Here is a 15,291-nt window from a genome sequence, read left to right as displayed (position 1 = left end):
ATAAATGAATTAAATGGACCAAAAATAATTAAAATCTATTTTAGGCATTCATTGATTCATAAAATGTGACATAAATCGATATTTCTAAGTTAATTTTCCTCTCTATTTATTTACTTTTGTGCCTTTTTTAAAAGTTTATTCACCAGAATACTCATTTACAATATATTTAGTCATATTTTTATTTGTTATTTTCCCTTTAAATTTCCCGCCAACTTATTTCCACAAACTCGGAAAGCAAAGGGGAAAAAATACAGAAATTAAAATGTAAATAAATGTAAAAAATAAGTGATAAATGAAAGTTTATATTTATATTGATGTTGCCTCTCTACCTCTTTTCTTCTATATAAATCTTAATATTTTCTACTTTCCCCATTTAATTTGAATTTATGGCTGAAATAAAATACCAAAAAAAGTAATTTTATCAATTTTCAGTGGGAAACATTTGGGAAAATATAAGAACCAACATTTATTGCAGAAATCTTACCCGTTACATCTTTAACTTAACGATGAAGAGTTCTGGTTCTTATGCAGTTTCCAAACTTGAGATTCTTGCGTCTCCTGCTGAAGGTCAACAAAGTTAAATATATATAAAATGTCACATGACAGCCTGAAACCACGTGTTTGATTCTGTAGCTTTTACTTACGAGATCTTTTGACCTATACTCTTTATTATCTGGACCTTTGCAGCTCCGTCGTCTGACTCAAACATGGAGGACGAGCGGCGGCTGTAAAACTTTAGAGAAAGCTGCAGAAATCTTAATATTGTGATCATCTTCCACTGGAGGGTTTCTTGTCTTCTGACTCACCTTCTAACTAGACCGCGACTCCCCTCTTTAAAACCCGTTGTCTCTCCAGACAAAGAAAGAAACATTGACTCAGAGGCTGTTTGACATTTAATTCTCTGCAGGTTTGCTGGTACATTCTCTCTGGTTTAGGGTCTGAACACACCTTGAAGGTTTTTTTTTACAACAATATAGAAAAAAAAACATGTCACTGACAAAAAAAAGACCAGAAACAAGACAGATTTCTCTACGAGGAATCCGGAAAACAATACTTCCACCGGCTGAGGTGAAGGACGGTCTCTGTACAACAATGGAAACACGGAGCTCTAGCAAAACATCTGCACAGTTTTCAGACCTAATATGTTCGTCTCTGATGTGACGTGTCTGTAGACGGGAGGTGGAGGGTGGAGCTGACGTGGTAGATGTCGCCCTCTTGTGGTGAAAAGAAGGTAGTAATATATATGTATATAAATCTGCAGGTTAGTTAACTCATCCTTTTAAGTTTTGACCCAATTTGGGAGGAGAAGCAGGTCCAGTCTCACCGTTCATGAGGATCCAGCCCCTTCTGAAATGGACCACAGCTATCGTTCCTTGCTGGGATGCTAAAAGATGCTAGCTGAAAACATAAATATGTCCGTCCCTGTGAGTGTTCAGCTGGTGATTTGTGAGACAAAAGACGTCAAAGTAAAGATCAGGCTGATTTGTTTAGTTTTTTCCATCAGTTTCCTGCTTTTACTTTGTCAAGACATTCTGTAAACTCTGTTTTTTTAAGGGTGTTGTGTCAATAAAGTTGTGTTGAAACTGTTTTTATAGGTAGTCAAATTCATATCAGTCCAGAGTGAGATGAGTCAAGTCTGAGAAGTTTTTAGAGTCCAAATGTGTCCTTCGTCTTTTGTCAAACCATCGAAAAGATGTCCGCTGAGAAGCCAGAATCATTTTTGCTCCTTACAGAGTTAAAAATTAAAGTTTCTAGGTAGTTTCAGGACAGCTTCTTGTCCAAATCACCAAATAAACACTCACTGAGTTGCACACAGGAATCTTATTTCTACTTTCTTGCTAATATCTCCATTGCTGAGGTGTCTTCAGGTGCTTTGAATTGTTCTGCTGGACGTCTGATAATTGAATTATAAGTTCAGGGTTAAAAGAGAATGGAGCATATTGCAGGTTACACTAAAACAACAGAAAACCAAAGGGAGTCTGGTAGATAACGGGGTGTTAGAGGAACCATGCAGCTACGGTTAATTATGTAGGTAGTACAGGCAGAGTGTTCTTCATGCATAAAATCATGATTATAGTATTTACATCGGTTGTTACTGCATCCACTTCAACATAATCTCTTTTTATCTTCTTTATCAAAGTCTTTTTCCAACATGAATCAAAAATGTCTTTTAATAAAAACTGTTTTTTTTGTTTTTCTTCCCCAATTTTTCCAACTTTTTTTTCTCTTCTTCATGGTGTTGCGTTCACAGGCGTGATGCGTTCCAGAAGTGTCAGAAAAAGTGGGAAATTCCAACTTCCAACCCAAAAAATCTGCACCTCAGAGTTGAAAGTTCACGTCGGTGATTCAGGGATCGTCTGGCCTCGTTGTGACATCACCAGAAGTACTCTTGACTTCTGATTTTTTTTAAAGGTCGTCCCTGTGAATGTAACATGTCCTTTGACCTCTGACCTCACACTTCATCTCCTTCCTCTTCATCGCCCTTCATCATACCATCGTCTCCGAGCTCGACCCTTTCCCGGTGAAGAAGTCCCAGAAGTTGGCGGCCGGTGAGGGTTTGCTCTCCTCCTGCGGCGTCTGTCTCACCCAGATGCTGCTCTCGGTCGACCCGGTCAGACTGGAGCAGCTGCCGCTGGCGCTGCCTCCGCCTCCGCCCAGGGTGAAGCTCAGTGCCGAGCTCAGCGTGCCCCTGCGCTCCTGGGAGTCCTGGGAGTCCTGACTGTGGAGCCTGGAGAAGGAGGAGGGCTGGGCCAGGCTGAGCAGGTTGTGGTGGGAGTGGAACTGACGCATGTGGCGGATGGATTTACCCGGAGGGATGTCACCTGGTGGAGGAAGATCTGATTGTTAAAAGCAGCACTTATGTTCATTTTTTCATGCACTTTCCTTCTTTGACAGCTAGGTGGTGCTGCTGCCACATTTAACATCTCAACACACTCCCGTTAGAAAACATGAAGGAAGGAAGACACTCAAACCATGTGATGCAACGCCAGTAAATTTCGTACCGTATCTCACGTCCTGTCTCTTCCTGCTCTGGTTCAGTTTGAGCACGTTGAGGAACACCTCGCTGGTCAGGCTGCCCTCGCCGCCGCTGCCATCCGGAGGAAACAGCGGCGACGGCGGCTCAAGAGGGGACAAACTCCCGCTGGAGGCTCCCACAGAGTCCAGAGACGCTCCCGTGTCCCGCCGACCCCCCGACTCGCTGCTGCTGTCCACCGTCAGATGACTGCCACTGTGGAGAAGACAGACACTGATATCACAGCGATTCACTCGGTGGTACTGATGAGGCTTTTCCACGGACTGGTTGTCGTGGTTACCTGAGCTTCCTTCGCAGCAGGTAGTCGATGATGTCGGGGTCGGTCTGGATCAGACTCATCAGGACCTCCTGCTGAAGCTCTGCAGAAACCTGGAGGGACACGAGTGAAGAGTTATATGAGCTCAAGTGTTCTTCATTTTTAATTTGGACACTTATGGACATTTGGTCACGTGAGCGTACCGTGAAGAGCCTCTTGTAGTTCTGTATGAGCACCAGCGTCACGTTGATGATGGCCGTGCTGTCCTCGATGCCCATGGCGTAGATGTGAGGACTCGAGTCTGATCCTCGTTCCCTCTGCAGCAGGTTGGGCCCGAAGATCACCGCCAGGTTGGCCGCCGTCATCTTGTTACCAGTGATCTAAATGGAGAGACGAGGAGGAAGTGAAGAAGAAAGAAAATGCATGAATTGACCATTTCAAGATGTTGTGGAAGAGAAATTTAAGTCACGACAAGTGTAATATTTCTGTGCTTTCTTTCATCTTTTCCGTGTTTTTGTGAAATACTGGGACATCTTTCCACATTAGGATCCCAAGAACTCCTTTGAAACTTGTTTTGTTTCATCAGATTATAAACTACAAACTGTTGAAAGGATTGACGGGTATTAATGTTAACTAGTGATAACAAGCTGTGTGAACTTCACATTGCTGACCATTTATAGAAAGATATTCTGCATTTTTACAACTGCTTATTGTGACATCAACCTGCTGAAAATCAGCTTTTTGTGCAAAAAAACAAAACATATCTATGTTGTGTTTATTCTCCCGACACTGTGCATGTTTTCTCACAATTCCTTGTGTTCTAGTTTAAAATTTCCCAATAATTTCCTGTTGCTTTTTGTCGTTCATTGACTCGTCGAGCCATCAATCAAACTGGCTTTGTTTGGGCCGAGCAGCTGGGAACAGATTCAATAAAGGACGTTAGAAATTGGTGCAGCAGAAGCAAAGACGTGTTCGTGTTTATCACCCAATATGGGTAGAAATCTTACAAGATGCTGGATCCTACAACTCCCATAATGCAACTCAGTATCTTTTGGCTAAATAACCATATATTTGAAACTTTACGTCCAAGATAATCCAGTTATTGATACTCTGTAGTGTGGGGAAGGAAGGAAGGCAAGAAGGAAGAAGGGAGGGAGGAAGGAAGGAAGGAAGGAAGAAGGAATGAAGGCAAGAAGGAAGGAATGAAGGAGGAAAGAAAGAAAGAAAGAGGGAGGGAAGAAAGAAAGAAAGAAAGAAAGGGAAGAAAGAAAGAAAGAAAGAAAGACGGGATGAAGGCAAGAAGGAAGGAATGAAGGAGGAAAGAAAGAAAGAAAGAAAGAGGGAGGGAAGAAAGAAAGAAAGAAAGGGAAGAAAGAAAGAAAGAAGGGGTGAAGGCAGGTAGGAAGGAAGGAATGAAGGAGGAAAGGAAGAAAGAATGAAAGAAAGAAGGCAGGAAGGAAGAAGTGAGGGAGGAAGGAAGGAAGGATGGTAAAGAAAGAGGGAAGGGAGGAAGACAGGAAGGAAGAAGGGAGGGAGAAAGGCAGAAAGAAAGAAAGAAAGAAGGAGTGAAGGAAGGAAGGAATGAAGGCAGAAAGGCAAGAAGGACTGAAGGCAGGAGGGCGAGAGAAAGAAAGGATGGAAGGAGGAAACATCATTGCTACTCCACCTCCTCGTCGTTGGTGCCCACGCTGTCCTGGGCGAAGCTCTGCACGGTGTGTAACAGGCTGAGCAGCCTCAGCAGGGTGTCACAGTTACAGGGAGGCAGCAGGTAGAGGAGGTGCTGCAGGTACTGGAGCTGGTCTGTTCCCCTCAGCACTGCAGGAGGCGCAGAGAGGAGTCAGTGCAGGTACAGGTGATGCTGATGATAGGTCATCATGTGTGTGTGTGTGTGTGTGTGTGTTGGCTTACGGTTGGCGTGCAGGAAGGCGGGGTACAGCTCTCGGGGCAGCAGAGGATCAGGCATGTCTCTGAGGAACTCTTTGAGCAGCGCCGCCACATCATGGACGCTGTGCTCCTCGTCCAGCTGGACGTCCACGCCCATGTCGAAGTCCTCCATCAGCTGAGGAACAAACACACACACACACACACACACACAGAAACACACCAAGAGGTCAAAGAGGGGTCTCTTTACCCCGATGGACAAGATTTCTCCAAAACAGGACATCACACATCATCAGCTCTTTACTGGAAGATTATTTTTATATTCCACTGAACACATGTCCCCAAAGTGTTGATCTGAATCTTTCCCCGCCAAACTGAAGGATGAAGTTTTCCTTTATTACAGTCGAGTTTTCATCACAGGACATTTACTTGCAGTGAGTATTTTCACAGAGTGGTACTGAAGTAGAGGGTCTGAATACTTTTTCCATCACTGCTCCTGAGATGAACAATATCAGCAGTCGATGTGATGAGTGTTAAATGTCCTCACCTGTCTCACTCTCTTCTTAGAGCTGCCAACTCTGAAAATTCCCACAGTCTGAAGACCTGAGGACACAAAATCGAATAAAAACAGTCTTTAACAGAAATGTTATTTATCCACATTCACAGAGGCACTTCAGTCTAGACATTTAAATGGATGTTTTAAAAAACTAGACTTCTTATGAAAGAGGATTAGAACCCTCCCCCCAAAAAGTTCTGACTTTTTTTTTTAAAGACTTTACTAAGAAATTAAGGAAAAAGTCAGAATTGTAATTGTTTAAAGAGTTTGACTTCTTCTCTCAGAATTAAAGACACTAAAATTGTGACTTTTCAAACTTTTTTCTCAGAACAAAAAAAAGTTTTTTAGAATAAAAGACAAAAAAGTTGTGAATGTTCCCTTTTTTCAATTTTCTGACTCTTCTCAAAATTCGAAATTTCTCTCTGTCTTTAATTCTGAGAAGAAAGTCACTTTAAAAAAAAAGAAAAAAGTCGATAAATAGTTACAATTCTGACTGTTGTCTTTGAGAAAAAAGTTTTTTTTAAAAAGTCACAATCTTTTTTTCCTTAGTTCTGAGAATCTTTTTCTCAGATCTAAAGAAAAAACTCAAAATTGTGATTTCTTTTTACAAACAAACAATTGGGACCTTTTTACATTCTGAGGGTTTTTTGTAATTCTAAGAAAAAGGGAAAAATAAGAAAAAAGTTAAAATCATTTGACTTTTTTTTTCTAAAGTTCAGACCATTTTTTTCTCCATGTCTTTATTCTCATAGAAGTCCTACATTTTTAAGTGGTGGCCGTATTCCTTTTCTATAACTTCTGTAATTATAAAATTACAGTTTGTTTCATTGAGGGACTCCAAATGTCACGAGTGAACCACGGCCTGTTTACTCACCGTGGTTCTCGATGTGGCTGCAGCACCTCTCCAGCACCCGGGGCACCTGTCTGTAGATGGGGTTGAGGCTGAGCTTGGTCTGGGTCCTCCCCTCCGTCGAGCCGCCCGCCGCCTTCTTCAGCTCGAGCTCGGCCGGGTGGGAGAGCTGCAGTGCCTCCAGCAGGCGAGACTGACTATCTACGAGGTCGGAGATGGAGTCCACGGACAGACCGCCCTGCAGAGAAAAGAGTTACAACTCACTTTCCAAATTAAGAGTTTAAGTCTAAATCAGAGACTGAACAGAGGAAAAATGAGACGAGCACTGACAGGAGAAAATGGAAAGAACGTTTTTCTTTAAGATGGATTTCAAGGAGACGAGGCCAGAAGAGCTGAGGAGTCAATTGTTATCACTCAATCTGACGTCGCTGTCAAATAAATATCTACGCTGAATACCACAGGAATATAAATCACCCGTCTATGAGCCGCAGATGGTTTCTGGAGGAACGTTAAGTGCGTGAAGGAGGAATTTCCAGCAGCACTTTAGTCCAGAAACCACGAGGAGCTCAGAAATGAGAGGGAATTCACTCGATCTGTGATGTGGAGTTCACGGTTGTCTGTTTTTAATAGTGTGTTTCCGCACTCACACTCAACATTTTTGTCACTTTTCCAGAGTGGATGCAGGACAAACTTCACATAGAAGCTGCTGAGAACTAATATGCAGCGCTGAGACCGTTTAGGTAACCTTAAAGACCTCCATCAATCTCCTCTCCGGTCCGAGTGAAGGAGGTCCGGCCTGCTTCAGGGCCCTAAACTCAGTGTACAGAGTCACTGCTGTAATATGTCCCAGTGTTCTTCTTCTCCTCCGCCATTCATCTTGTTCCAGCCATTAATTTCAACCTTTACTCCCACTGTGTATCTATCCGTCACTGCCCGGGACACGAGACAGCGACAACGCCACCGCAGAGCTGCAGCCTCATCCGTCAGACTGCAGCCCAGTGTGTGTGTGTGTGTGTGTGTGTGTGTTGTCAGATATGTAAACACTGAGCTGCTACAGTCCAGACGGTTGTAAGAGGATGAGTCAGACTCCCATCTAGATTGAGACGGATGGGAAAACTACTCTTTACTTCACTCTTTTAGCCAGTGAACCACTTTCTAACCACAGTTAACTATCACTGTTGGGAAATACCAGAATCAAACAGAAATATTCATTTAAATAGAAACTTGTTTTTTTTACTTTTTGCCTCATAGTTTCTACTTTTTGACTCAAAATTTCAACTTTTAACTAAACGGTTTAGAATTCCTGTCCCTTGGTTTTTGGTTTCGTCACTCATACTTTTTATTTCATTTTATCATGCCAAGTGACATTTTTTGCTTTTTCTGTCAAAATTTCAACTTCCAAGTGAAGTTTTTTCTTTGAGAAGTTTTACTTTTTATCTTAAATTTTTTACTTTTAAATGAATTTTTTGAAATCACAATGTTGACTTTGTTTTTCACTCATGACTTTTTATGTAGAATTCTCGACTTTTTTAAGTCAACACCTTTTAACTCATGAATGCAATTTTGACTTTTTTCTCCCAAAAAATATTTTTCACTCGACTTTTTGTATTAAAATTTCAACTTTTAACTAAAAGGTTTTCAATTCTTGTCTGCTGATTTCGTTTTTTCACTCAGAGCTCTTCATCTGATATTATTGTCTGTTAAGTGAACATTTTTACTTTTAAGTTAACCTTTTTCGATGTCTAAGTGAAGTTTTTTCTTTCAAAATTTTTACCTTAAACATTTTGACTTTTAAATGAAACTTTTTCTTTTTCACTCATGACTTTTTATCTCAATTTCTCTACTTTGAGTCAACACTTTTTAAATCAGATTTGTATCTGATATTTTCATCTTTTCAGTGAATTTGAATTGTATTCTTTTTCAAATCTTACTTTTATTTTAAGATTAGATTAACTTAAATTGAACAACATTTTGACTATTTGCTTGTGACTTTTTATATCTCAACATTTTTACTTTTTCCTCCAAATTTTTTACTTTTGTGTCAAAACTTTATAACTCTTAATTTACATAAATAAAAAATCTTGTATTTTTCATTATGACTTTTTATCCGTCTTTTAACTAACTCTTTTAACTATGATGTCTGGCTTTTCTATAAGGGCTTTTTATTTAATATTATTGTCTTTTAAGCAAATCTTTGTCTCAACATTTTTACTTTTTATCATAAAATTTTGACTTTTAACTCAGAGCAAATATTCTCTTAATTTTGACTTTTTGTCTTATATTTTGGACTATTTATATCATTTTTTTTGACTGTTTGTCTTTTTGATTATTTATCCCATGATTATGACTTTCATCTAAGACATTAACCTTTTTGTTGAAAAACTGTTGTTTCCTGACTTTTATACTTGCAATTAAATTTTGGGGTTTTAAATTCCACTTTGGAACAGAGAAAATGTCGGTCTGTTTGAACGTTTGATGGGCAAGACGAAAACAACAGAAGACAAAATCCATGATTGTCATTTCTCAACTTTGTAAACATTTTATAAATGACATTATTAAAGATTAATCAATAATGAAGATAATAATAGTTTGCAGCCAGTCAATTGTATTTCTCTCTGTGTTGTTTGCAGTGTTTACTTCAGTGACAGCACTGATAGCTGGTTCAGGTTCGATTACTGTCCTCTCTGGCTGTGATGATACTCATTACCGGCTTAACATAACCACTGTTTCCAGACCAGCGTGGAGAGGATTACAGGGTGTGACGGCGTCGAGCACAGAGGGCTCACACACATGAAAACACACACACACACACACACACACACACACACACAACCAACACAGCATTTTTTGTACAAACAGACACGACTGTGGAAACAAACTGAAGAATTCGTTGTGCAAATGTTTATAGATGGAGATGCAGGCAAAGATCTCTCACACACATACACACACATACACACACACTTCTCACCCCAGTTGACACCAAACCTGGCATGAACACACACCTGTCCTGCCAGTTTTCACTTTACCGATCATCAGAACTTTTCTGCCCTTGACGTACAGATTCAAATCTCTCACACATGGAAGCACCCAAAAACAAATAACTGCTGATGATTAAACTTGGAATTTAGCGAAAAACAAGGAGGGACAAATAAGATAAATAAATAAAGAAAGAAAGACAGAAAGTTGTGTGCCTCACCCTCCTCTGTCGGCCGCTGTTATCCACAAAAGTAGGCGACAACGGTTTGTTCTGATTCTCAAAAATGGGCGCCGGTGCCACCGAATTTGCAGAAGGCGAGCAGGGACCTCCTCCTGTGATGGACGAGGAGCTGACCAGCGGTTTGTTCCCATTGAAGAACTGCCTCTTCTCGGCCCTGAAGCGCAGGATGCTGGCCTCCAGGTCCAGGCAGTCCCGCCTGCTCTCCTTCAGGGCATCCTGCCGCCGCTTGTAGGCCCGGTCGTTGGCGATGACCTGGGACAGAGGGATGCCGAACGCCTTGGGGGCCGATTCTGACGGAGAAGACGAGGGAACGGGAGTCATTTCATGTTTGCATGTTAGCAAGAACAAGTTAGCAACTAGCTGGTAAACATAGCTGACATATTTAGCAGCCAAAGATCTGAATATTTTCCTCGGAAAGTTCTACGAGATGTTCTCTGAGCAGGCTCAGTCGTCCTCCTGGATCCACATTCCTCTCTTATACTTTATATAATCTGCTATTCTATCGATAAAGTGTGTATACTCTGTTGTTGTTGATGCTCTGCTCTATACACGCCATCTGTTGCATTCCCTGGATGGGAATGCAATAGATGTGGCGTGAGCAGTTCCCAGTAAATTCATCATTGCAAATAATTTGCCTGATATGGTGAAGAAGCTCTACATCCCTCCAAGAATTACACATACTGAAGGGAAAATACTCTTATTTGGCGTTATAAAAACTGTGCATGATGCTGTTTTTTGACACCCACATTTTTATCTCCCTTTTACAAATCCTGCAGAAAAGATGATGGAAAAAAACAGATGGGAAAGACGTCAGAGTTGGTACTGAATGTTAAGTATTTGTTAAATGTGTCTGGTGTCAGATCTGCAGGAGAGAAATATCACGTCTGTAATGGAGACACTAACTGTTTTCCCCTCTCTCCTCTGTCGAACTAAATCTTCGTGTGGACAATGAGAAGCGTAAAATAATATCAGAGAGTGCTCTTCTTCTCCAATGAAAACAGTTTTGCAGATTAATTTATTTATTCTGTGCACACTGATGTTGTAAATAAGTGTTTGGACCTGAACTGGAGTAAGTCTTGTCGTATTTACAGAACACATTCCTCTCTGTTGATCCCGTCTGAACTTCTAACAGGAAGAAGATTCAACTTTCATCTCCAGGCTGAGACTCCTCTTGTTCACAGAGCAGTAACCAACACAATAAACTGGTGGTGTTGGTGTTTTTAGACATTTTCTGTGTGTGAATAAACTGTTTTGAAAATGGTCATTTAGAGTTTGATTGTAGAAATAAAATGCCTACTACATCATGTCTTGCTTATTTCTGTTTAAAACTATGATCTTCTAGCCACCCCTCTAGAGTCAGTTTTGCTCATGAATGGCTCTCTGGACAATTGAGCAAAATACACAGTATGCAAAGGCTTGTTAGACTTTCAAAATAAATCTTGGTGACAAACAGTTTGCTTATTAGGAGATATGACTATTGAACTGTTTAGCATCAAATGGTCTTGGCTTGGTTAGTTCAATGCACAATAATGCTGGTATGGAGCAAAACAAATTTTGGGGGGGAACCATTTTTTTTTCTGTGAACAAAAAAGGAAAACATTTCAGAACTTTTTTTTTCATCTGTGAAAAATATTTTGTGGGTAACAAATGAAAAATAAAATGTTTTAGGACAAAAATACATTTTCTTTGATCAGCATAACCAAATGAGAAAAATTTGAGAGGACATTTTTTTCTCAGATTTATTTTTACCATGTGTGAAAAATAAATTACCAATTTCTTTGGTCAGCGAAAATGTGGAAAAGAATTTCAGGAAAATTTTCTTTCATGTGTGAAACCAAACGAATAAAATGTCAGGAAGAAAAACAAAAATGTTCATCCAGGAAATCCAGGAATTTTGGATGAAACCAAGCTAAAAAAAAAAATTGTCATGGGAGAAAAAACAAAAAAAAAATCCATGTGTGAAACCAAGTGATTTTTTCCCTGAAGTTATTTTTTCTTGTTTGAAATCTGAATGAAAAAAATAATAATTTGTCGGGAGAGAAAATCTTTTTTTATCGCGAAAATGTGAAAAGAATTTCACGTTAATTTCTTTTCATGTCCAAAACCAAATGAAAAAATAGCAGATCATGACTGGAAGCACTGATAACATATAAGATTCATGTCTGATATGATGAAATGAAACCTCGATTACTTCTGAACGCAGTGATCTCACAGAGGAGGTAGATTAGACATTGAAGTAGACAAGCGGTATAAGAATAGACAGAGTGGACGGAGAGAGCAGGTAAGAGCGCGATCAACCGGTAATCCTGTTAGAGCAGCAACAGCTACAAACCAGACATCACACTCAGACTGATACAGGCTTAAATCAGGTGCTAACAGGCGGCAGGCAACACGAGCGACGTCGCTGTCATCACATGAGTTTGACGGTCAGCTCGGCTAAAAATGCAAATCCTCCGCTCTGCTACGTCACATGACCACAGTGGTGGTGCACAGACTGTGACACAGCACTGAGATCCAGTTAGAGGGTTGAACTGAGGGCATCAGGAAGAACAACAACAAACAAAATGGCTTCGTTTAAGGTAGTGGCTCTCAGAACCGCTGCAGGAGGGAGTCTATGTTTAATGGATGATGAAAATAAAAGAAAGTTTGCTGATACCATCGTGCTGACCTTTTTTTAAAAACATTTTTACTTCAATTCAGCTTGGGTGCTTTTTAACCAGTCGCTTCTCCCATTATTGTTCAATATGATATCTACAAGGCACTGGATTATTATTTTTTTTCACAAAAGAAAACACATCATCTGCAAAAGTTCACACAATGCTGACTGAATCTCAAAAGTTTGTGAAATGACCACAAACTAAGAATCTACAATCCAGCCAGAAAAATAAAAACATGCAATGATCGGTATATCTAAAAAGGCACTGGACGATTTAAATTTAAGAGAAAACAATGTATCATCTGCAAAAGTTCAAACACACCGACTGAAAAGTTTGTGAAATTACCACAAATAAAGAGTCTACAGCGGCCCGATCCTGCCAGAAAAATAAAAATAAAGTTATAGAAATCTAGCTGTAACATCTCACAGCAGCGTCTTTATAGAAACAGCTCATTGCCTCAAAAAACATTTGGGAGGACATTTGCCAGTTTGCGGTCTTGAAACCTGAACGTGCAAATTGAAGGACAACGGCGGCACATCCTGCCAACCTTCAGTGTAAAGTGATTGTTCCCTAAAATACACCCACGAACAGCGACGTTCGAAAAGGCCAGTGAGGCATTAGAGCTCACTCTGCATGTGTCAATCACATGCATCAAACAGGGAACACAGGGCGGGTTAATTGGGGTGGAATCCTCTCATGCCAACGTTCGCAGAATGCAGTCTGAATGAGACACATGGACAACTAACCAGTGCACACGTGCACAGTCACACTTGGTAAGAAATGTCCCAAGCAGGTCAAGACAGCCAGGGCAGACTGGCAGGATGCCACGTAAAGCCTTAAAGGTCCAGGACCGAGTCAGCTGGAAATAACTCGGAGGATGTATGAGGAGTTTATTCAGCACTTACACAGCAACATAGATGCATCATTCACAGTTTGATCAACAGAGAAAGAACGCTGTTATGTCAGGGATAATGTATAGAACGGCGGTCACTATCGGGAAAATAAGTCCCGCCAGGACGAACTGGTCTGATTTGTCCTGAAGGGACTTATTTTCCCAATAGTGACCGCCGTTCTTTACATTATCCCGCTTATTACACGGCTACTTGCCAACACGAAAATAAACTTGACACAGTGTGTCTTTTTACAATTTATTTGTTACCGTTCATAGTGTTTTTCAGCAGAGAAATATAGTTCGCCAAACCGACGTCGTTTCTCTTCTCCCTCTTCGCTGCTTTGCTCTCTTTTTCTTTTCTTGACCGTGACAACAACTCAGCCTTTTGCCAAGAGTTGAAATCACCGTATTTTCCAAAAATATTAAAGTTAACGTGGAATTCATCCATACTAGTGGCCTAGGAGTAGGTTTTTCCAATATGAAGTAGACTACAGATCAGCTGACGTCGCTTAGCCACCGAAGACGCTGCGGTGAAAAGAGACCGGACTACTTGCGGAGCAAAGATTTTAGAGTGCGGAGTGATACGAAATACGTGAATCAGAGGTATAAAGGCCACTTTCCTTGACAACGGTCAAATATGCTTAGTAACGGTCAGTTATACGAAAATAATTGACCGCCAAACGTTGGGAAGGCCCATTCAAGTGCATGGAGCATTCTAAAGCATTAAGAAGAGCCGTGTAATAAAGATATGTATTGCATATTATTGCACTTCTTTGTATGTGAACAAAACAGGGATCAGAGTTGGACGAGAAACTACAGGATAGGTTAAGGAATATTCCTAAAGTCCATATTCTGCCTGTTATGTTATACCCTGTGAGGGCAGTTGTTAATCCAGATTTAGTTTTAGGGAAAAAAGCTTTTTTGTCATAAGGATTTAGTCTTTTCAGCAACAAATCAAGATCTATCAGATGGAATATCTACATTTCTTTAAAAGGAAAAGAGCAAATTTGGGAGTGACCAAAAAAACCTTAACAGTCTCTCGTCCTACAACTCCATCTTCGAAAATTTCTGCCCCTTTATTTGCGTCTGATCTGACCAGGCCTCCTCCACGTGTACCAACATCAGATCAGACGGCAGGCCTCATGGATAAGCTCCTTGACAGGTGCCTCGTTGGCCGAGTGCCAGCTAGCATTAGCTTGCAACCACAGGGACAAGCTAACAGTCACTGGAAAGACTACAAGCAGAGTTTTGACTTGCAGATGGTGAAGCTACACACGGTTGTTGACTGTAATTAACTAGCTAATTGTTAGCAGAGGATAAGATTGTAGGACATAATGGGTTGTAAACATGGTAAAAGTCAAGTAAACAATGATATCAGAAGCTACTTTTTAGCAATCCAGATACCTTGTCAGATACTTTGTTAAGGCTCGTCTTTGGTTCTTCAGGTGTCATGATTATTTATTTCTTCTTACATTATAAGAGTATAGCATGGAAACAGCTCAATAGCTCTTCATTATTATCTATCCATCTGTTGTGTTAGCCTATTTTTTAAGGGTGATTTTCTTTTCAGACAATTTCCTGGTATGTCATAGAAATACTCCCTCCATAGCCGAGACTTGGCACCACCATTAATAATGGAAGTGTTAAATCTAGTCCTTAATTTCTCAGATAAGATTCTAATCCTGAAATGGTTCCTGGCATCCAGGAGAAGGTCCTGCGGAGGCCAATATGGATTAAATTTGTTCTCAGCTGTTATGAAAACAATTTGTTTCCTGTTGTAATTGTTTCAGTGTGTGGCGCAACATGAGAAATATTTGTTTGTGGGGCTGCTCCTCATTAATTTCCCATTGGGTGACTCAACAGCAGTAATTACCGCATTTACCTCTTTATCAACATCTCGCTGTTTGCCTTGTTTCCACCTTATTTTGAGTGCAGCAGGAGAGACACA

At 40.5% G+C, this 15,291-nt stretch overlaps 1 protein-coding gene across 2 annotated transcripts in view; it reads right to left on the bottom strand.

The window, feature by feature from the left end:
- Positions 1 to 875: 875 nt before the first annotated feature.
- The window catches only part of arhgap36 (Rho GTPase activating protein 36), a 46,262-nt gene continuing 31,846 nt past the window's right edge, over positions 876 to 15,291 (bottom strand). For both annotated transcript variants that reach the window (XM_030431908.1, XM_030431907.1), the window contains exons 4-12: positions 9,774 to 10,084; positions 6,602 to 6,815; positions 5,719 to 5,774; positions 5,199 to 5,349; positions 4,957 to 5,105; positions 3,494 to 3,670; positions 3,315 to 3,403; positions 3,003 to 3,229; positions 876 to 2,822 (exon numbers count right to left, since the gene is read on the bottom strand). In XM_030431908.1, the coding sequence (XP_030287768.1) occupies positions 2,488 to 2,822; positions 3,003 to 3,229; positions 3,315 to 3,403; positions 3,494 to 3,670; positions 4,957 to 5,105; positions 5,199 to 5,349; positions 5,719 to 5,774; positions 6,602 to 6,815; positions 9,774 to 10,084 (1,709 nt within the window). In that variant the 3' untranslated portion in view covers positions 876 to 2,487. The remainder of the gene's footprint in view (positions 2,823 to 3,002; positions 3,230 to 3,314; positions 3,404 to 3,493; positions 3,671 to 4,956; positions 5,106 to 5,198; positions 5,350 to 5,718; positions 5,775 to 6,601; positions 6,816 to 9,773; positions 10,085 to 15,291) is intronic.

The sequence above is a fragment of the Sparus aurata genome, chromosome 10 (genome assembly GCF_900880675.1).
Source record: "Sparus aurata chromosome 10, fSpaAur1.1, whole genome shotgun sequence".
Taxonomy (NCBI): Eukaryota; Metazoa; Chordata; class Actinopteri; order Spariformes; family Sparidae; genus Sparus; species Sparus aurata.
This window is presented reverse-complemented; position numbering and strand designations above follow the sequence as displayed.